Genomic DNA, 22,495 nt, shown 5'->3' on the forward strand with positions numbered 1-22,495 from the left:
TACATAGAAAAGAAATTTGTATCCATTTGGCATTTTAAGCCACTGGTACTAGGTCTTGCAATGTCTCTACTCCATATTATAACCCTCCACATTTTTGAAACCAGTAATCAATCCTCACCTATATCCTCTCTTGTTCTCCATATAACATGAATTCCAGACCCCTCCCCATCAGAAAGATCTCTTCTGTATACTATCTAGTTTGTCCACCTCTCCTTCAAAATGTGACACGCAGGACATAATGTAATGCTGACATTGTCCATCATTAAAAAAAATGGCCCCAGGGACGGCCAGGTAGCACAGTGAGTAAGAGCACCGGCCCCAGTGTTGGGATGACCTGGAGATCAAATCCGGGCTCAGATACTTAGCACCACACCCAGAAATAACTGGCCGTGTAATCTTGAGCAAGTTACTTAACCCCAATTGCTTTAAAAAAAGGGGGGGCCCCAGAGTCTATCCTGCTCACTCACAACAGTATTCTGTGCTTAGAACTGGAGTTTGCTTTCTGGCTATGTGTTTGTTTTTTCTGTTTGATACAACAATCTAGGCAAGAGTATGACTAATGTGGACTAGAGGACTACTTTCTGGACCATGCATATACTCCTCAAACACTCCCTTTGATTTTTGTTTGGGCCTTCACTCTTCTTGGTTTAGGGAACTCCCTGCCAGGGAAACTCCTACTGGTGAAGATTGGCCTTTCATTGATTGAGTTGCATGGGGCACTGAAAGGTTAAGTGCTTTGCCCATGGTCTCATGGCTAGCATTCATCTTAGGCAAAAATGGAAGCCAAGTCTTGCTGCTTCCAAGGCCAGCTCTCTCTCATTATGCCTGCCATACATTCCAGTTTTCCAAGAACATTGGATTCCAATTTAACCAAAAAACCAAACCAAGCCCCCAAACCAAGCCTGCCAGTTATACTCCACTTCTAGCAGAATATGACTCATGAGCCCTGGTTTGCTGTATTTCTGCCCAGCTTATAAATGTCTTGTTTACTTTTTGTTTTTAAAGTCTAATGTGCTATTCCTAATACTTGTCCCTATTGAGTTTCACCCTGTTTTTGCAAAACATTTTTTTTCTTATTCTAGGCCACTTGGTACGGCTCAGTAATGTCACATGCTTTTTCCATGAGGAGCAGCTAGGAAAACTTGGTCCAGAGGCCATGCTGCTTTTGCAGGGCCCTTGGGGGAAGTGAGAGGAGATGACTGAATTGTAATATACATTTTTCTCAAGATGACTGAAAGTGCTGCTAGGGTCATCTCTAGCCTTTGTTGCAGTGATCATAGCCTACCCCCCCCTGATATGCAACAGACCAGCTTCCCAACACTGTGATTTCTGATTTCTCCAGTTTCCATAGTTGGGTTTAGTGATTTTATGGATGAGGGCCCTCCTCCCCTCCACTATCTCTCTCAAGAAATTGATAAGGCTGCAAAACTGGTATAGAATTTTGTACCAGACTCTGGAAGAAAGGAAACTGCTCCCTATTCCCCTCCCTTTCAAAATAAACTACCCATTCACCATTTCTATAGCCAACTTATCTATTACTTATCCCAACTTATTCCCCAGTGAAATAAGAGTGAATGATTAATCTCAGTATAGTCAGTTAGTCTCAAATAGTCAGACTCAGTCATCCATCACTGCAATGCCAAGCAAAGGCAACTTTCCAAGGTTCAAAATACCAGCATAGGTGCTCTCTATTTTTTTCAGTGACAAATTAAGAAAAGACAGAATCAAAATATAGCATAATTCAAAATACAGCATTTACCAAGTGTAATTTAATAATCTTCTAAATACTACTCCACCCCTAGACTGTACATTCATTTAGTCCATCACAAAGCCCCTCTTCTCAAATGGAGGTTAGTTTCCAATCATAAGTAAATTACATTCATTTGTTTAATCACAGAGCACAAAAAAAGTCAAAAGTTCCCCACCTTTGGATTACAATTGAATCTACCCCAGAGTTACAACAAGCTTAAGCAAAGCATTTAATACCCAAAGAGAGGTCTTTTCTTCATCTTGACATGAGGGAAGTTCTCAGCAATCTTTGTTCCTAGGGAGACAAAGCCATAAGATACATTGCCAGTGTCTTCATTAATTCATTCTCTGTCTACAGAACAGTCCTAGGACCCCTGAAAACATCAGCAAAACCCTGTCCCAGGATTTCTGTAAACAAACAACAAGAAAATCCTTCTTCAGGGCTTCTGAATGAACAGCAAGGTTCCAAGCCTTCTGCAACAACAGCACTGTCCTTCACCAGTGGACAAATCTGGCAAAACAACATCAAAACAGACAGACAAAGTACCAGCATAACAGCCATGTCTCCTCAGTCCTTGGCAGCTCTGGGGGCAAGTCTCAAAAGTCCTGGGCAATTCAAAGTGGCCCTCAGCAATCCTCTCAGTCTCTCTCTGCCTCCAAGATGCTGCTTCCAAAAAGTTCTTCATCCTTTCTCTTTTCTTGTGTCTCTCTAAATTTACGTCACCAGCCCCTCCCAGTTCAGCCCTCTCTTTTCACGTCAACAAGTCCATCCCACAAGTGGGATTCACAAGCTCTGGGTTTTAACACAATCAAACCAAAAACCAAGCCAATACAGGGGGATCTTTAAATTCAGTTACTATTACAATTCCCAGCCCAGTAGGACAGTCCTGGGCCCAGTGAGTACCTAGCAAATTCTGACTGAATTGGGCCTTAGCCTACCCTGGCCTTCTGGTAAAAAACATGCTTGTGTATTAGGATAAGGCAGACTGGATCAGTTAATAGAAAATTGGCCTTGGAATCAGAAAGACCCAGGTTCAAGTCCTGCTGCAATAGGTCACTTAACTTTCCAGTGGCCCTAGTGATGCTTCCTCACCTATTTTAACCTCAATATTTTCCTGATTATCTACAAGGCTTAGGGTTCTACAATACCATGATCTCTGAAGAATTAATCATCAACAAGCATTTATTGGACACATATTCTGCCAGTCGATGTGCTGTGATTGACATTACAGGTGACTTGAATGGTAAAGGCCAAACATGTGGGAGATCTAAGTTACAACCTACAAAGGATGATCACATGGGCACAGAAAATGCTGTAAAAGATGGCCTTCAGGAGATGTGGGGTCAGAAGAGACTCTCTCAACCTTAGTTTCCTCATCTATGAAACAGTGATAAAGATAGCACTATTACCCAGGGTGGTGTCAATAAAATGAGATAATATTTGAATGTTCTTTGTGAACCTTGAAACTCTATTTAAATCTTAGCAGTTATTATTCAGAATATCTGATCATTGTACTTCAACACAATTGATTTCTTTTGTAATTCTAAGTATTTTGTTTTCTGCATTAAGAAGAAGGATTGTGAGAAGGGTTCCATGGGCTTCACCAGACTCCAAAAGCTCCATGCCATGTACAAAATGGCTTAAGGAGGAAAAAGGGAGAGTCCCTAGGAAATTTGATAAATTTATGGGCAGGCATGGACAGCAATCACATTAATGGACAAAAATCAGAACTAAAACTCTAGGCCCCAACCTGCAGAGTAGATGTTAATCAGCCTTTGTAGAGAAGGTTTCTTCAGTGGGAGTTCCTTATATTCATGAAATCACAGGAGCAGCATCATCCCCTCCTATTCTGTTATGTGTCATACCTCTCTGAATTACTCACTAATCTCTCTTCTAGACTAAGAAGCTTAGTCTTCTGTCTCTTCTATATTGTGCTCCTCCTTGACCCCTTCCAGCTAAAGGCCCTTTGCAAATTGAATGAATGGAAATCACACTGGGCTACCATAAAGTCTTGGACTTGCATAACCTCTCTTGAAAGAAATGCATCAAGTCACTTGGCAGGGAAAGTGTTTTCTCTGCTCTCTGCTTCCTTGATTCTAGAGAGATCTCATGAGAAAAGGGATATGGCAGCTTGATGGAGACAGCTGGCCTGCTTCATGTAGACCTCTGAAAATGCCACTGGCTTTAGGATGCTTGAAATTGGTAATGAGAATCCATTACAGGAACGTCAATGTTCTCTCTCAGCTTGTTTCATGTAAATGTTCCTATTATATAAAGGTCTGATCCATTAAAAGCAGCAATCATTTTTTGAAATAAATTTCTTGACTAAATTTGGTACTTGAATGGATTCATGATTTTGTTGATGTGCTTGCTTTTTCTGTCCATACAGTGATTCCCCCTTGCCCTGTTATCCCATAAAATGGTTGCCTATATTTTTTCCCATAAACACTACATAGGTTCTTCCAATTATTTTAATGTGTGGCAAAGGATACAGCATCGGACTTGGGGTCAGGGAGAGATGTTAGAATCTCACCTTTGACACAATAGTTATGTGACCTTGGGTAAGTCACTTCCTTCTCTTGGCTCCTGTTTCCTAATCTATAAAATGGGAGTAATAATACCTACAGATATTATCTTATAGTGTTGTTGTGAGAGTCCAATGAAAAAACAAGGGAGAGTATTTTGAAAATGTGCTAAGGCAGTTATTTTCCTTTCTCTTTCACATTTTCTTCTTCCTTGTCTTTCTCCTCCTCCTCTTTACCATCTACTTGCCTCCTTTACCACCCTTTCAGTGGCTAACATTTTGCTCCGTGGGAAGAATGAGATCCTTGCCTCCTTTCCCCATGCATATTAGGCTAGTTTTTTTTTTTTAATGTTATGGAAACCATCCTCAAGACGTGGTCGGTTCAGGGGACCAGTGACTCAAATTGTTGACATCACTTCCTGGTTGCTTGAGTATAAAACATCTACAAATTCCCAGCAGCCTCTCTGATGCGTTGCTGGTAGAAAATGATGGTCTACTCAGATGCAGGGGAGCTTTGCTCATCTGAAGCCCCTTGAGGTATCCTTGATGCGTATGTTGGTTCAACATCCTTTTTTTTTTGCAATGATTAAATGAATCTTTGCATAACTGTGGAAGGCTCAATGGATTTCCTAATTTGTTGCAATATCAAACATAAACTACAGGGAAATGACTTGAGGTGGGTCAAGTTCAGAATCCTCTCATATTCTCTGCTGACTGGTCTAGGTGGGAGAGGGGCAATCCTCCTTGCTTGCCAATGCCATTCCAGACTCCTCCTCAGATAAGTTCTGCCTTCTCTCCTTGGAGTTTTCCTGCCAGCCCAATTGATCACCCAATCTATGTCCTAGTTTATTTGCTATTGATTCTCAGAATATTCTCCTTCCCTTAACTTTATATTTATTTATATGAATATATTTAGATTATATAATATATAATTATATAACATATAATCAATATAACATATTTATAACTTCATATTAACTTATTCCCCAATGTGTTCTCATGTACACCCACCCACACACACCCCTTAGCTCTATAAGTCTCACTTCTCATTAAGCCTAACTCAATGATTCCTTCTTCAATTCTCTCAAAACATCCCACATCCATCATTTCATCAGAGTGGGCACCACCTCTCCCAATGGCAGTTTCAATGCGATCAAGCCAAGCTAGGCTTTTTCCCCCTGAACCATCTATCTGGGTTCCTGTCCCTCAAAAATCTCTGTCTTCATAGACCATGTATTTTACTATCATAATTTTTGAGAAGGCAGGGTCCTGTGACCGGCACAATGAGACATGGGAAGGACATTTGCTTTAAGGCCTTGAATACTTTTAAGAAGACAAAACATTCTTCACATTCCTCAGGATAGGGAAAAGAAACTCACCTTGAAAACATGAGTGTCTTCATTGTTTCCTGATGAAATTTTCCTGCCCATTACATACCCTATAGCTCAGTGAGACTGGCCTTTTCCTCTCCTTTACCCATTCATTCCTTCCCCTAACTCAGTATCTTCGCACAGACTATCTTCTATAGGAATGACTCACCTTTTCACCACACATTCAGACTCCACAACTTGCTTTAAAGAAAAGGTCAGCTGCTATCTCCTACATGAGGCCTTTTCTGATGCCTGCAGCTGCTAACGCCTCACACTTATGTTATATATAAATATAAATGTATGTGAGAGACCATGTCCTAGATCTAGACCAGGACTCTGTAATCTTTTCTGTGGACATGTCCTTGGCAGTTTGGTCAAACCTATGGACCCCTTCTCAGAACAATGGCTTTTAAAAGCATAAAATAAAAGACATGAGGAACTCACCATATTGAAATATAATTATAAACTATATTTACAGAAGAAGTCCGTGGACCACAGGTTAAGAATCCCTACAGGAAAATGTCCTCTCTGGGGCCCCATCCTTCTGCATGGTGTGTGCCTTTCCCACTATTTCAGGGAAAAAAACAAACAAACCCAAAACATATGCTTTAGTTTAGTCCTGACTCTCCAGTCATCTCCTCCACATTTTCCCTAGTAGACTTTCCTTCTCCAATAAATAATGATTGAAATAACTTTGCCCAGACCCTGGATGAGGTGTGTCAGTCTATTCCTCTATGGTCTCATTTTTTTCCCAGACAATATCTCTTTTCCTCAGTACTGCCCTAAGTGTGTTGTCCCCACTATTAGAATATAAGTTCCTTGAGGACAAGGATTTCTTTTTTCATTTGTATCTTCAGAGCTTAGTGTAGAGCTAAGTAGTGAATGCTTAATAAACGCCCCCTTCCTTCCTTCCTTCCTTCCTTCCTTCCTTCCTTCCTTCCTTCCTTCCTTCCTTCCTTCCTTCCTTCCTTCCTTCCCTTCCTCTCTTCCTTCCTTCCTTTTCTTTTTCTCCTGATAGTATGTAAGCTTCTTGAAGGCAGAGACTGCTTCATTTTTATCTTTGTAGAGATGACAGATCACTAGGCGGACATGGCAGTTCCAATGCCTTAAATTCTCTCACCATTATGGTATAGTCAGAAGCCAACTTCAGGTACCAAAGGAGTCATTTCCTATTGAGTCCTTAATTGATTTATTTCTCATCTCTTCTACCTTGTCCAAACGACTCTTATCTTCTACTTAACTTAATAACTTAATTTTTACTACTAAGAAAATAAGTGAGATATACTCTGAAATAGAAGGAGCACAGCAACCTCAGAACTACTCAAAAGGTGGGTTTTGGGGGAAGCGGTAGTCTTTTGTTCCGAACAAAGGAACTCGATTTCTTTTTAGCACTAATCAATTTACTTGTGACAAAGTATTACTACACCTGCTGACTTTACTAAGAGTGGCAGGCCTGAAGTGAGGAAGATGAATTTTACTGAATTAAAACTCCACCTTGATACACTTACTAGCTGTGTGACCCTAGGAAAGTCACTTAACCCTGATTACCTCAATTACCACATCTGTAAAATGAGCTGGAGAAAGAAATGGCAAACTACTCCAGCATCTTTTGCCTAGAAAACTTCAAATGGGGTCAAGAAGAGTGAGAAATCACTGAAAAACAACTGAACAAAAAATATGTATATGCCTAGCTCAGTGTCTGGTACATAATAAGGCTTATGGATTGACAAATGAATTTAATATTTCACTGCTACATTAAGTGACTTTGGAAGTCAGTCAGACTGGGAGAACTCTCAGCAGGAGCTCACAGACAGTACTTAAGAATGTTTGGCCTCCTATTTGGGGCTTATTTCTATGTTCATTGGCATGTGGGGAATCATCTGTTTCCCATATGGTGGGGGTTTGCATGAGGCTCACTAGGCAATCAAATGAACCTGGTTTAGACCCACAGGAGACTCTCTATCCCCTGGTAAGTATACAAATACCCAAGTCTTATGTGATTCAGAACCCTTTGGTTCAAATCCGAAGATCTCTTTGCTGAGGGGGCTTTGCCAGGATGCTCAGTCCATACCCCACACCTTAAAGTGCTTCTCTCTAAAATCTTCTACAAATACCTAAAGAACTCAGGCTCAATGTCTTGACCTACTCCCAGGCACCTGCTTACTTGGTCTTTCACAGTTGAGAAAAATGATCTTTCTTAGTTCTGTACAATCCTCTTGACCTTGTCGCAATAGAGAAGTGGATTTCTTCTCAGTTTTCCTCTCTTACCATCTTTGATTTTATTTATTTTTCTTTCAAGTGGGGAACAAAAAGTGGCATCAGTGGAAGGATGATTAGTTTCATAGGTATGTCCTAAAGGGATGGAGATGCTTCTGAAGTCCCTGCCCTCATATCCCTAATACACAGGCAGGTCTTCCTTTTAACACCTGAACCAGGTAGGTCCCCCAGATCAGAACTTGTTATTCCCTTGACCCCTGTGTTTCTAGTGAGCTACAATTGAACTAATTGTGCCTTGGAAGTCAGGAGAATCACTTTCACCTTCTACTTTCAATATGGCTGTATGGGGCATTAACCTCAAAGAGCCTATTTTTTTTCTTTTTTCCCCTTTCTCTCAGTCTTTAATTGGGGCAGAAGGAAGGTGGTTACAATTAGTGATACCAAAAATAAAGGGGGGGCATCATGCCATTTCCTAAAATGCTCAGAAGTAAACCAAAGAAAGTTCAGAAGGAAGCACAAATAGGGTAGTTTTGAAAATCATGTGGATGTTTTTATCGATTAAAGGAAAAAAACCGAAGGGTTTTAAAGGGAAATTCACTGTTTTATATAGAATCTTCCTTTTGTGTTCTGTGGGGGAGTATGGGTATGTTGTTTTGTTGGGGGGGTTAGGTTCAGAATAAAAAAAAAAAACTAAGTGGTTGGACTAGATGGCCGCTGAGGTCGCTCCCAGCTCTATAACTGGTTTTATGACTGTTCTCTGGTGATGGTGATGATGATGATGATGAGGAGGAGGAGGAGGAGGGGGATAAATGATAAGAATGGATTGCGTTTGTATAATACTTTCCATGTGACTATCTCCTGATGGAGAAGTGCTAACTCCCATTTCTCATGATGTAAAAACTGAAGCCAAGATAAATGGAGCGACTTAACCAAAGTCACCCCCTTTCTGAGTGCCTGAGCCAGGACTCAAAGCCAGGGCCCTTGGTCCTCAGTCCTGAAGGTCTTCCATTGTAGCCCATGGCATTTCTGTCCTCAGCCTCTTGATTAGTTAGTATCACTGTTGGCCATCTTAGGCACATGCAGCCTACAATTGTTACTTGAGTGAATAAGAAACCCAGCTCCAAAGATTGCTTGAGATTGGGCTAATAGAACTCTCCCTTCCTCCTTTGCATAAGGTCGATGAGTGTAGAACATTGACTATACCAGTTTTTTTTTTGGGGGGGGTGTATTCTTTTTTGTTGGTCTTTATTAATTTGTTTGTTTACTTTTAGTTTACAAGATTCAATTCCATAATCCCTTGAGTTTTAAATTTTCTCCCTCTCCCTCCCCTCCCCCCAATGGCAGCATACAATCAAGTATAGAATCTGCAAATACTTTCACATTAGACATTAGTCAGGTTATAAAGAAGGATTGTATTGGATGGAAGGAACAATGGGAAAGAGGAAACACAACCAAACATGACAAAGAAAGAGAGCAGATAGTTTGCTTCAGTCTGCATTCAAACTCTGTTCTTTCTATTTCTTTCTCTGAATGTAGACATCTCTCTCCATCATGAGTCTTTCGGAATTGACCTATAACCCTGCATTGCTGAGAAGAGTTCAGTCTATCAAAGTTGGTCATCACACATACGTTGTATCTGTAATTGTGTACAAATTCCTCCTGGCTCTACTCTTCTCACTCAGCATCAGTTTGTATAAGCTTCTCCAGGTAAATATGAAGTCCATATGCTCCTCGTTTCTTATAGCACAATAGTATTCCATTACATTCACATACCACAATTTGTTTAGTCATTCCCCAATTGATGGGCACCCCCTAAATTTCCAATTGTTTGCCACCACAAAAAGAGCTGCTATAAATATTTTTGTACATATGGGTCTTCCTCCCACTTCTATGATCGCTTTGGGGTACAACGTTGGAAGTGGTATTGCTGGGTCAAAGGGTATGAAATTATTTATAGCCCTTTGGGCATAGTTCTAGATTGCTCTCCAGAATGGTTGGATCAGTTCACAACTCCACCAGCAATGCATTAGTGTTCCAATTTGTCCACATCCTTTCCAGCATTTGTCATTTTCCTGTTTTGTCATCTTTGCCAATCTGACTGGTGAGATGTGGTACCTCAGAGTTGTTTTGATTTGCATTTCTCTAATCAATAGTGATTTAGAGCATTTTTTCATATGCTTATAGATATCTTTAATTTCTTCCTCTGAAAACTGCCTGTTCATATCTTTTGACAATTTATCAATTGGGGAATGACTTGTATTTTTATAGATTTGACCCAATTCTCTGTATATTTTAGAAATGAGGCCTTTATCAAAGACATTGGTTGTAAAAATTTTTTCCCAATTTCCCACCTCTCTCTTAATCTTGGTTACATTGGCTTTGTTTGTACAGAAGCTTTTCAATTTAATGTAATCAAAATTATCCATTTTGTATTTTATAATGCTCTCTAATCCTTTTTTGGTCATAAAGTCTTCCCCTCTCCATAAATCTGACAGGTAAACTATTCCTTGCTTTCCCAGCTTGCTTGCAGTATCAGCCTTTATACTTAGCTCATCCACTCATTTAGACTTGATTTTGTTACATAGTGTTAGATGGTCTATGCAAAGTTTCTGCCATACTATATTCCAGTTTTCCCAGCAGTTTTTGTCAAATGGTGAGTTCTTATCTCCAAAACTGGGATCTTTGGGTTTATCAAACAGTAGATTACTATAGCCATTGACTCCCAATCTATTCCATCGATCCACTCCTCTATTCCTCAGCCAGTACCAAGTAGTTTTCATGACTGCTGCTTTATAATACAGATTAAAATCTGGTATGGCTAGGCCACCTTCCCTAGCATTTCTTTTCATTAATTCCCTGGATATTCTAGACCTTTTGTTCTTCCAAATGAATTTTGTTACTATTTTTTCTAGCTCTATAAAGTAATTTTTGGTAAATTGATTCATATGGCACTAAATATGTCATTTAATTTAGGTAAAATTGTCATTTTTATTATATTATCTCGACCCAGACATAAGCAATTAATGTTTTTCCAATTAGTTAGATCTGACTTTATTTGTGTGAAAAGTGTTTTGTAGTTCATACAAGTCCTGGATTTGTTTTGGCAGGTAGATTCCCAAATGACTATACCACTTTTGTTGATTAAAAAAAAACACCTTTGTTCATTTTTTTTTCTTTTCAAAATCTTTCTTTTGTTAACTCTTTGGGATGGGTGGAATGAAATCTAGGCAATACAAACACATAAGACCAGTAAAAATCTTTTAAAAATAAAAGGTCTATCTTTCACCTGGAACACCTAAGTCTCTCTACATGGCTTACATTAAAAACAATGACCTCCAGCTTCTTAGCTGACCAGGATGAGAAGATCTTCCAAGAGAGGGCAACACTTCTCTCTCATCCTCCATCCCCTCCCCATTCCACCCCCCCCAGAAGTTTAATTATACTAAATGATCAGATGTCTTGAATTTTTCTTTTTTTTTTGGAGGGCAGTTGGGGTTAAGTGACTTGCCCAAGGTCACACAACTAGTTTTTGTGTTAAGTGTCTGAGGTTGAATTTGAACTCAGGTCCTCCTGACTCCAGGGCCAGTGCTCTTTTCACTGAGCCACCTAGTCGCCCATTGAATTTTTCTAAGTTCTTTCCCTCCCTCCCCATTCTCTCTCTCTTCTTTCCTTTCTTGGAAGTATGATAGAGATTCTTAACTGTTCTAGTATCTCTTATGTTGACTTTCAACTTAGGGTTTATTACACTTTTTACATTATAGACTCCCTGGGAAGTCTCGTAAAATCTGCAGAGATCTTCTCAGAGCAATGATTTCAAGAGCACAAAATAAAATATGTAGTATTACAAGGGAAAGTGTACACACACACACACACACACACACACACACACTTCTTCAATCCCAGGCTAAGAATCTTTGTTTTAGAATAAGCCTAAATAAATTATCTGACATACACACTCACCAGCCTCATTCCAATCCATTAAAATAATTTTGTTAATGTCCAATATTTGTAGACACAGTATTTTGGAGCTGTAAAGAACCTTCAAGATCATGCAGTTCAAACCTTTCACTTTACCCATGAAGAAACCGTGGTTTAGAGAGGCCTAAGGAGTCTTGCCTAGAGTGCTGCTTACCCTATGCTAGTACCTGGGTTAGACCCCAACTTTTGAGTCCTTTCTTTGATTACCTTTGCTCATCATGAAAGCAAAGGGCAAGTTTTCCAGGGCTTCTTAAATGGTGGGTTGTGACCCCATATGAGGTCGAATAACTAAATGTGTGGGTCACAAAAAATTGAGGATCAGTAAAAGATTTCTGAACATGCAGTGAGCAAAAATGAACTCAAAATCCAAACTGCCATGAGTCTGAGGAGTTTCTGGAAGCACTTGACCATACATTGCGTAACTTCACTGCAGTCTTCTGAACACACAACATGCACACATGCCGTCATACTACACAAAGACAATGAACGCTGCCAGAAACACCTCGGCTCAGATTCGAGATTACCATATGTTATAGATTATAGTGTTTTACTGTACACACAACATTGTTAAATGAATTTTGGCTTAGGATTAGGACAGAATTTCCAACAATTTCTGAAATGACCCCATACCTACTTCTGCTATTTTGTACTACGTAGTTATGCAAAGTGGAGTTTTCAGCACTGAAGATTAGAAAAACAAAATATTCATCGACTCTGAAGAACATTGCAGATGTTCTGTGTCCTTCAAATACTTGAACATTATCAAGTATTCTACCAAGATTTAATTCTCTATGTAAAAATAAATGTGTATCCATCCCATTAGTATGCAAATTTACTTTCATCTTTAATAAATGGTAAACTTATATGTATACCAAAGAACTGTTTTAAAATCAATTTGTTTATGATTTCTTATCGGTAAATGTTTGATTTGTATACCTATTTTACATACTTATATTCTTGGGGTTGCATAAAAATTTCTTGGACGAAAAGGGATTGTGAGTGGAAAAAGTTTAAGAAGCCCTGGTCTAGGCTAAGAATTATTCCCAGCAGTTTAATGTGTCCAGGTACCTTTCTGTTGCTTCCCCTATAGGTCATCTCCTCACTTGACCTCATGATGTTGATGGTTACTGCTCAGGTGAACGTGACACCGGATGACCTCTTGGTACCCTCAGTAGCTTAATGGGGAGTGGTGGAGGGGGAGGGGTGTCCTAGGCCAACGGTATAAATAAATACAGTACAGGAAATTCCCTTAAACCTTTATATTTTTATTTAAAAAAAACAGACAGCATTTAATCTCAATTAAACATTGATTTTTAGAATGTTCCATCTGTGAAACATGGATCTCCCAGTTGTTATAAGCTCTGTTAGAAAAATAAAACATCTCACAGGAAACTACAGTGTCAATTCATTAATAAATACTTCAAAATAGAAGTTAGTAGTCAGCTAGAATTAAAAGTCAGGCACATAAATGACATTAGGGGAAGTCAAGGTAGCCATTGCATTTTCATTGTTATTACAATTCTTTAATTTTAAATATCATTAAAAGCTGGAAATGAAAGACTTGGTAAGTTTAATGAGAACCTGGTTCTTTTCTTAGGAACTATTTTAATTCAAAATTCTTCAATTAGAAAAAATCAAGAGTTATATTAAATTTATTTTTACAAAGGTAGTATAGGTTAAAAATGCAAAATTTTAACAGAATAAAGGTTAACCTATTGATAATTTAAAAACATTTATAAAAGAATTTTTTTTTTACACAGGTTGAATTTTAGCTTCCTTCAAAGTGGAAGTTAAAAGTAAAACAAACTTCAATGGCATATTAGACTTTCAATGAATTTCTGTGTTAATGGTTACAAATTAAAAATTTCTCATAATTTAAAATGCAAGCCACATATGTCTAGTCAGCATTCGTGGTTGTGACAGACGGCCTATCAGCTCTGTGTGTGTCTGCTGTGGTGGGAATGCAGGCAGTCTTGCCTACAAAGAATCCATAGAATGGAACAATTTTAAACCTACAAATAAACCTTTCTTGTCTGAAAAGGAGCAGGAGGTCACAAATCAGAAAACTTCTTAACAAAGTCCTACTTAATGTAAGGGGAGGAATTGTCCACACATTGAACAATTGAGCTAAAGGATAGGAATTCTAAAGAGCAAGTTGGGCTCCAGTAAGAGATATGAGAAGAAACCTCCCTTCATTCCTTTCTGGGATGGCACCTTCTGGAGGGACGGGTCCTCTGGTACGGAACACTGCATACAATTTCACTTTTTAAAAAATTTGTGTCAATTTTGCTGAGATTTTTTTCTTTTTCTCCTTTTCCCTTAACCATTCATTTAATTATTTTTATAATTATAAGGAATGGCTCCCAGAGAGGGGAAAAAGAGGAAGGAAAATACAGGGAGAAGTCTAGGTAATTCAAAAATCAAAGGAAAAATCTATTCAAAAGAACAAAGTCTAACTTACAAGTTCAATTCAATTTGAGAAGTATTTATAAAGTTCCTGCTACTATCAGGCACTGAGTTAGACAATGGAAATATAAAGACAAAAGAAGAAACAGTTCCTGCCCTCAAGAGGCTTATATTCTAGTAGGGGGAGAGCCATCTTACCCAGGAATGATTCCAAGGAGGTCAGAGGGTAAAGTCACCCTCAGCTTCTTGTTCCCCAAGGCTCTAGTGCATCCAGCCCATGATTCAGGCATTTCAAAGAACCTACATGTACAGTTAGAGGGGAACAATGATCCAGAGTTGTACCTGGATTGGGGGAGGGAGAAGAAAGGAGGAGGGTAGAGACAAGGGTGGAGGGGAAGGCAGGTCCAACTGAGCCTGAGCATAGACTCCATTGTACAGTGCTGACTAAGTGTCAGCAACGAATGATAACAGAACCTGACATGACATAAAGAAGGCAATACAATTTCCAGTTATGCATTGGCTTTCTGATATAATGGATTATCCAAGGAGATCTACCCTAAAGTGTATTCATAAATGAAGGGACCAAAAAAGCAAATCTTCAACAGTGCTTAGGTGAACTTTTTTTTTCTGCAAGAAAACTTTCTTTCTGGGCATCCTGTAAGTTTGGGAAATACCTTACATTTCTACAGTACTGTAAGTTATACAAACAGCTGACTTTACCTGGCTTTCAACCCTGCCTTCAGGAGGCAGTTACCCTTGAAGAAAAGGGCTGGTTTACTGACCAAGAGGGTTTTACCTAGCTCCCACAAAATCCAAGAGGCCTGACCTTGACCTTGAACTGAGGAATGGTGGTAAGCCAGTAGATGCAGAAGCGGCCATGTTCTGGGGGAGAAAATGGGTTATTGCCACATTTTCTTTTACCCAGTGAATCTTCTGCAGTCACCTAGAGTGACTTCTTTCACAGCAACCAAGATGTAAAGTCTCCCGACATCTTATTCCTTCTTCCCATGAGTCTGTTCCAATTCAATGGCAAGGGCAGGATCTGGGGCAGCTTGGGTAATACCCACCTGGCCTGGAGGCCTGCTTACTGCCCTAATCTCTTGAATCACTGGCCCTTCTTGGTGGAACACATCCAAATCTTTCTATTTGATCTTCACAATAACCTCGTGAGACAAGTGCTATTATCATCACGATTTTACCTATGGTTTGCGATGCTAAGTGCCTGGCTCAGGGTCATATGGTCAGTCAACAAGCATTTATTAAATGCTTACCGTGATTTGCTAGTAAACAGATGTCCAGCCGAGTCTGGACCAGAATTAAGAACCAGGTTTTCTTGGCTTTGAGTCAAGCACTCTCACCTCTCCATCCCTCCCATCTAGAAAATTTACTTGGAGTCAATGGAAGAGATGCATTGAGTGGACTCCTGCTCCATTAGGAAGTGAATGAGAGCCCTCTGCATCATTCTGTTTCTCTGAAGTCACCATAAAGCCAGCTCTGTGGGGATTTTACAAGCATATTGAAGAGAAGTCATGGTCATGGACATTCACTCCTCTCACAGGGTGGGTGTCAGGGTCACAGGAGATAACACCTGTATTCCCATAAGCTTCAAAGCTCTGCTGTAGAAATGTCAGGGACGTGGTCAGGTTTGCAAAATGCTTAAATGAGAGAGTTCCATTGAGCCACACCCTTCACATATATTTTGGTAAGAAAATAGTTAAGTGTTCAAGGAAGAAGTGACCCCCAAATGACACTGCGTGAAAAGAAAGCTTCGCATCAACTTAGGCAAGGATGGGTAACTGAGGAAGAGCCTTTGGTAAAACACTAAATACAACCATTTTGAGCAGAGCAGTGCAGTGGGAAGAAGATACTGATTTTGCTGCTTCCTGTTACCTGTGGGACCTTGGGCAAGTCATTTTAGGCCTCAGTTTCCTCATCTGTAAAATTAAGGTGGGGGATAGAACTAGACTAGATGGCCTCTGAGCACCCATTTAAATCTATATTTATGATCCTAAGTTCTGTGATCCCTTTTCCCAAGAAAGGAGGAAGAGAAAAAGGAGGAGGGGAGGAAGAAGGGGGGCACAGGAGGAGGAGGGAGAGGAGGGAGAGGAGGAGGAGGGGGAGGAGGAGGAGAAGAAGGAGGAGGAGGAGAGGGAGGAGGAAGAGGGGGAGGAAGGGAGGGAGAGATTAAAGGAAAGCTAAAAATGTAGATTTCTTTGGAATGAATGCTAACTAACCACAGAAGCCTTCCCTAGGAGAGTACTTTTCACTATACTTGAGAATTTCTCTCTAAATGAACTTTCCTCTAGGTCCAAGTCAGCTGCTATTGAGGAAATACAAGCATGTAGTGAGAACCTTGAGACAAACTGTGGATGCAGTGCTTCATCGGGCCTGGAGTAATTAAAGCCAGAGGGCTCCCCCCCCCCATACACAGGGGTTCCTTTTTCTCTCAAACCCTAAAGGTTCCTAAGAGAATGAATTCTCCAGTTGGAAAACTTTGAACAAAAATCCAATTCTCTTAGGGATATCTGAATCCTTGGGAGAATTTTTATTCCTCAATAAATGACTTTCAGCTAATAAACTGAACCCTGTGGCATCACTGACAGACAGAAGAGAAAACTGAGAATCCAGAAGAGACTTCAGAAGCCTCTGAGTCCAAGGCCTTTATTTTATAGATGGGGAAAATAAAGCTCAGGGGAGTCAAGGTACTTGACTAAGACTGAGCAGGTACTAAGCGACAGAAGCAGGATCTGCAGCCAGATTCTCTGATTCTAAAGCCAAGGCTATTTTGCTATTTCTGCTGCATCACATTGCTTTATATACAGCTAGCTTATAGACTCTGTGTGTGTGTATGTGTGTGTGTGTGAGAGAGAGAGAGAGACAGACAGACAGACAGACAGACAGAGAGACAGACAGAGACAGAGAGACAGAGACAGACAGAGAGAGAGTTCTCTGAGTTTGTTTATCTGGGAGAGCACAAATACTATGCCATACCAAAATACTCTGCAAGGTCTTTGTAAAATAAATCCTTAATTTTCAGTTCAAAGCAAAGGGTTTTTTTTTTCTTTGTTTCTCTCCCTCCTTTAATCAGTGTCACAAAAAGTTTTCTGTGGTAACATGAGTAGGAACTAGGCCCTATTTACATATATTAGTTAATCTAATAATACCCTGTTTCCCCCTCACCTTTTAAATTAATTAAAAGACATTAACATTTTCTTTCAAATCAAAAAAAATCTAAATAATTTAAGTAAAAACAAAAAATAAACTAATAAATAATTATATATAAGAGAGAACAAGCATTGTAGGTTATTGTGAAACAGAGATGCAGATAAGAAATACACAGCACCTCAGTATTAAGAAAAATGGCTTCGACTGTCCCCCCTCCATTCCTCCCTCTTTTCTTTCCTTCCTTCCTCCCTCTTTTCTTTCCTTCCTTCCTTCCTTCCTTCCTTCCTTCCTTCCTTCCTTCCTTCCTTCCTTCCTTCCTTCCTTCCTTCCTTCCCTTCTTCCCTTTCCTCCTTCCTTCTTCCCCTTTTCCCTCCTTCCTTCTTCCCCTTTTCCCTCTTTCCTTCCTCCCTTCTTTATTATATTTGTCAGGTCAATGCAAAGTTTCTGATGCAGCTGAGCTTTGGTGCTGAGAGTTGGTAAGCCTTAGCTTAACAACCTTTGGGTCTCAGGTTACTTCTTGGGGAAGGCTAAATTAACACAATTGCCTGGATCCAGGGGACAAATCTAGAAGACTCCACAATGGGCTACCAAACCTCACAAATTTTCACATTCAATCAGTGTTAGAATTGAAAACATTCTTTTGAGTATTTGAGAGTTTTGATCATTTAAGGAATTTAAATCTTTCAAGAAGCCAACCTGAAGAAGAATTCAATAGTTTGACCTAAAGGAATAAACAAAAGCCCCACCTGAACACACATCCTGCTGGGGTGTCATAGGGATACATCTTGGGGAATCAATATCTATATTTCTATGTGATTAAAATAATACTCATATGCTCATATTTGATGCCAATGACATTTTGGTTTTATGGACACAACACCAAATGCTCTGATATTTGGGAACTCTTTAAGGACTGATAAGATCTTAAGCATTTTTTACTTGTTCACAAAGAAGGTTGGTGCTGTGCAGGCATGGCAGGGACTTCTGGGTGATCTTTTGTTCATCTGAAGATCTGGGCTCATTCTAATTTGGTTGGGAGTAGAGGCGCCAACATTTGGTCAGGACATGCTGAGGAAAGAGAATTTAAAGTGACTATTTTTGTTATAATGGCTCTGGACCTGTGATTTAACTGATTGATGGAGTCACCAAAAGGTGCATTCCCTGGAGCAATGCAGAGCTACACATGCTCTGGTGACTAGAGACAGGGACAGAGTCACCACCTGGGGGCCCTGAGCAGGGAAGTGCCTCAGCCAATGTCATACAGCCAGGATGTGTCAAAGGCAGGACTTGCACCCAGGCTGTCCTGACTCCAAGGGTGACTCTCTATCCATTCTGCCACACTGCCTCCTTTGAACAGCTTTATAAATATATGAACATGAAGATGCTGTTTCCAGTGAGAAAGTTACCAAAGAGTTAAGCATACGGGTAGGATGTTTGGAATAGTGGTGATTCCTTTCATTAATGAGTTTGGTTTGAAAGGTGATGAGGTCCTTTCCAACTGTCAAAGTCTGTGTGTATTTAAGAACTTCTCATATCCAACAAATCTATTCGGGGCACTTGCTTCCTTTCTCCCCTTTATTTGTGCATTATGATATATAGATATATTTATATCTATATACAAATATATATATATATATGTTTGTATATCTAATAAGGAAACAAAAACCCCTTTCTATTAATTTACAAGATTTAGGAGGTAGCCCATTGTATCAAAAAAAAAAAAAGAAAGAAAAAAAGCCCTACCTTAACAATGAGAAGACTCGTGACCTTGCGTAAGTCATATAATCTCTTTGGAACTTCCAATTTTTTAGCAGTAAAATACTGAAGGAGAGGAAGAGAAAGTCAGACTACAGGATCCCTCCCTAATATTCATTTATATTTTTTTGAATCTCTGATAAGAAAAGGCCATTTGGCTTCTATTTCAAAATAGGGAACATATTTGTCTTCAGGCTAGTTCAGCACACTGATGAGAAAACATATTGAAACCCAGTTTTATGGCAAAAGTTGCTCCATAACTTTCCCAAGTTAAAAACCATGCAGTCATTGGGTACTTTGCCTGATAGCACAAGTTTCAGTTAATCTGGTGAGGTTTAACTCTGCCATCAGGACAAAGGAAAGGGTACCATGTATCTAGATGATCAGGTAAGAAAAGCCCTAACCCAAAGCAATGACACGAAGGGATGGCATTCTCTAGAAAACTGATGCTTCTGTCCAGACTCTTTTTATAGAGCATTCATTTATTCCCAACGAGAAGAGATTCCATGAAACTGACACTCAACCCCCTTGGATTTCCCAGTGGCAGTAGCTAAGCATGTCCTTGATCCAGTAATTTATGACATGCATTAAGACGGAAAGATCAAAAAGCAATCAGGAGACACCTCTGGAATTAGAGTTTGTAAAAACAAAACAAAACGAAAAAACCCCATATATACAAACAAGCAAAAATAAACAACAATCCTAGAGTTTAGAAAGTCAAATCCCTTACTATGAGATGAAGGTTGCACTGACCTACCACCAATTATCTCCCATCACCTATCACCAAAATATCAAGGTAGAGTAAACAATTCAATCCAGATGTTTTCTCTGCTCAATTCAGTTCAGTTCGACTCACAAGTGTTCACATCAAGTGCCAGGTTATGGGCTAGGCATTGGGGAGACAGAGAAAAAATACAAAGTAGTGCTGGCCCTCAAGGAGTTTGCATACTACTTGAAGTTCAAATATACATAAAAAGTGTAAACACCTGTTAATTGAATTAAAATAAAACCACTTTTCATTAGGAAATTAGGTGATGAAGGAATATAACCCAAGAAAGGACTGTACCCTTGTAGTATACAGCATGCCAGAGTCATCTCACAGCATTACCTTTCCAGCAGGGAATAGGGATGGAGGTTAGCTACCTGTAAAGTGAGATCAGTGCTGTTCAGATCTACATTCTAGGCTGTAACTAAATAAGTTATATATTACATTAAAGTGCTAGGACAACATTAGTCTCGAACAGTAGTAAGCCACATTTCTCTTTCACAAAATCAGCAGCTATCACATCCAATGGCTACGTCACAATACGGAAGCACATCAGTCTCTAGCAGAACTTTCAACCACCAATGGTGTGACTGAAGAACATTTGGGCACCTCCTGTGCCTTTTCAATGGGAAGACTTCTTTTTAGGAGATGGTCAAGGAGAAGGTTTCTAAAGAAGGTCCCGTGCCTTTAGAAGTTGCACTTGAAAGTTTCATGAGGGTGTAATTTATTGACGTTGATGTTTATCTCTTCGGGTTTGTCACGGCGGTACGTGACAGTGTGTGTGCAAACGGCAGGCAGAAACATCTTATCCTTGAAGAAGAAGTGATAGCAATATCAATGCAAGACCAGGATAGCCTATGCAGAAACTCAAAGTACATTCCCCCCCCCCCCCAAGGCCTTTTCAAAAAACCAGTTACCTTCTTTGATGTGGACACTCTATAACTGGCAGATTTCACTTTGTTTCTGGTCCTCTGGAGGATGACTTGTCTGATGATGAGAACCTTCAGTAATCCAATAAGGAATGTGATGATGGAGATGATGAAAAATATTCGGAAATGGCTTGGGTTAGAGAAACATTCTGCAAGGGGGTAAACAGACAGGAAGGCATGAAGCTTGGGGACCACGAGGAGGTCAAGAGATGCTGCAAGGTCAATTTTTTGCTTTCAGACTTGAATGTGAATAAAACGAGTTTAGCTATCCTCACCCCTACCTCACCCACACACACATGCAGTCTCAATTCCTCTAAGCAATCATTTATGAAGCACCTACTGTGTTTCAGGCACTGTGCAAGTCCAAGTAGTAGGGAATACTCAGACCCAAACAGAACAAAAGGGAGACAGCTGCTTCAGAACACACAGAGGGCCAAGCAGGAGTAATTTGTGCTCATGAGAGGAAAGGGAAGTGATTGAATTGTAGAGATCACGTCTCTGATTTCCCCGAGTGATAGACATCCTATAATTAAATAGTATCTTTCATCTGCAGATGTGATTTCATTGGTGCAGGGCAGAGGTCTCAAACATGGGACCCATGGGGCTTGAAACATGACTGAGTGTGGCCTGAACTAGATGAAAGGTAACTGGGAAACAGCCCACAGAATAAATAAAAATACAGTAAAATGCAGATAACACGCCATTGCCAGCCCACTCAGAGACCCTTATGCACAGCATCACGGCCCTTTTGCACTGGAGTCTGATAAACGGGGTGCAGGAAACTGCTCCCGCTGACCCAGATTGGCAGCTCATGTGTAACTCAGTCTTAGAGAGTTGTCTGGGAAACGGAGGTTTGCCCCTGGCCACACAGCTATTATGTGTCGGAGGAAGGACTTGAACCTTCATCTTTGTGATTTCAAAGCCTGTCCTTTAGCCAATACACACATTGTATTTAGGTGGTGCAAGGAACAGCACTGCACCTGCAGTCAACGAGGCCTGAATTCAAATCTGGTCTCAGACACTTACTAGCTGGGTGATCCTGGGCAAGTCACTTCACCCCCTTTGCCTCAGTTTCCTCATCTGTAAAGTGAGCTGCAGAAAAAAATGGCAAACCCCTCCAATATCTTTTCCAAGGAAACCCCAAATGGGGTTAAGAACAATCAGACATGTCTGAAACGACTGAATGACAACAGCAACAGCACAGTAGAGCAAACGCTGGACTTTGAGTCAAGAAGCCTTGGGTTCCAATCCTGCCTCCGGTCCTTCCCTGCCATGTGACCATAGACAAGTTTCCCTCAAGCTGTCTGAGGCTTCTTTTCTTCATTTATAAAACGAGAGGATGAGACTTGAGGTCTTCTAACATCCCTTCCATCTGTAAATCTAAGACCTCAAGCCAGCTGTCCTTTAGGTCTAGACCATTATCCTAAACTCAGAAGAAAGATGGGCCGTTGGGGCGGCTAGGTGGCACAGTGAATAAAGCGCCGGCCCTGGAGTCGGGAGGACTCAGTTCCGGCCTCAGACACTTAACACCCACACCCATACCCCACCCACAACCACCCACACCCACACACACACATCCACACACACACACACACATCCACCCCTCCCCCCCCCACACACACAACTAGCCGTGTA

General features: G+C 40.3%; 1 protein-coding gene across 2 annotated transcripts in view; it reads right to left on the reverse strand.

The window, feature by feature from the left end:
• Positions 1 to 13,083: 13,083 nt before the first annotated feature.
• ITGB8 (integrin subunit beta 8) overlaps positions 13,084 to 22,495 on the reverse strand; it is a 113,967-nt gene continuing 104,555 nt past the window's right edge. For both annotated transcript variants that reach the window (XM_069088744.1, XM_069088743.1), the window contains exons 13-14: positions 20,849 to 21,009; positions 13,084 to 20,741 (exon numbers count right to left, since the gene is read on the reverse strand). In XM_069088744.1, the coding sequence (XP_068944845.1) occupies positions 20,619 to 20,741; positions 20,849 to 21,009 (284 nt within the window). In that variant the 3' untranslated portion in view covers positions 13,084 to 20,618. The remainder of the gene's footprint in view (positions 20,742 to 20,848; positions 21,010 to 22,495) is intronic.

Source organism: Petaurus breviceps, unplaced genomic scaffold (assembly GCF_028583685.1).
Source record: "Petaurus breviceps papuanus isolate PSGF00001 unplaced genomic scaffold, PetGlider_PUasm1.0 185, whole genome shotgun sequence".
Lineage (NCBI taxonomy): Eukaryota > Metazoa > Chordata > Mammalia > Diprotodontia > Petauridae > Petaurus > Petaurus breviceps.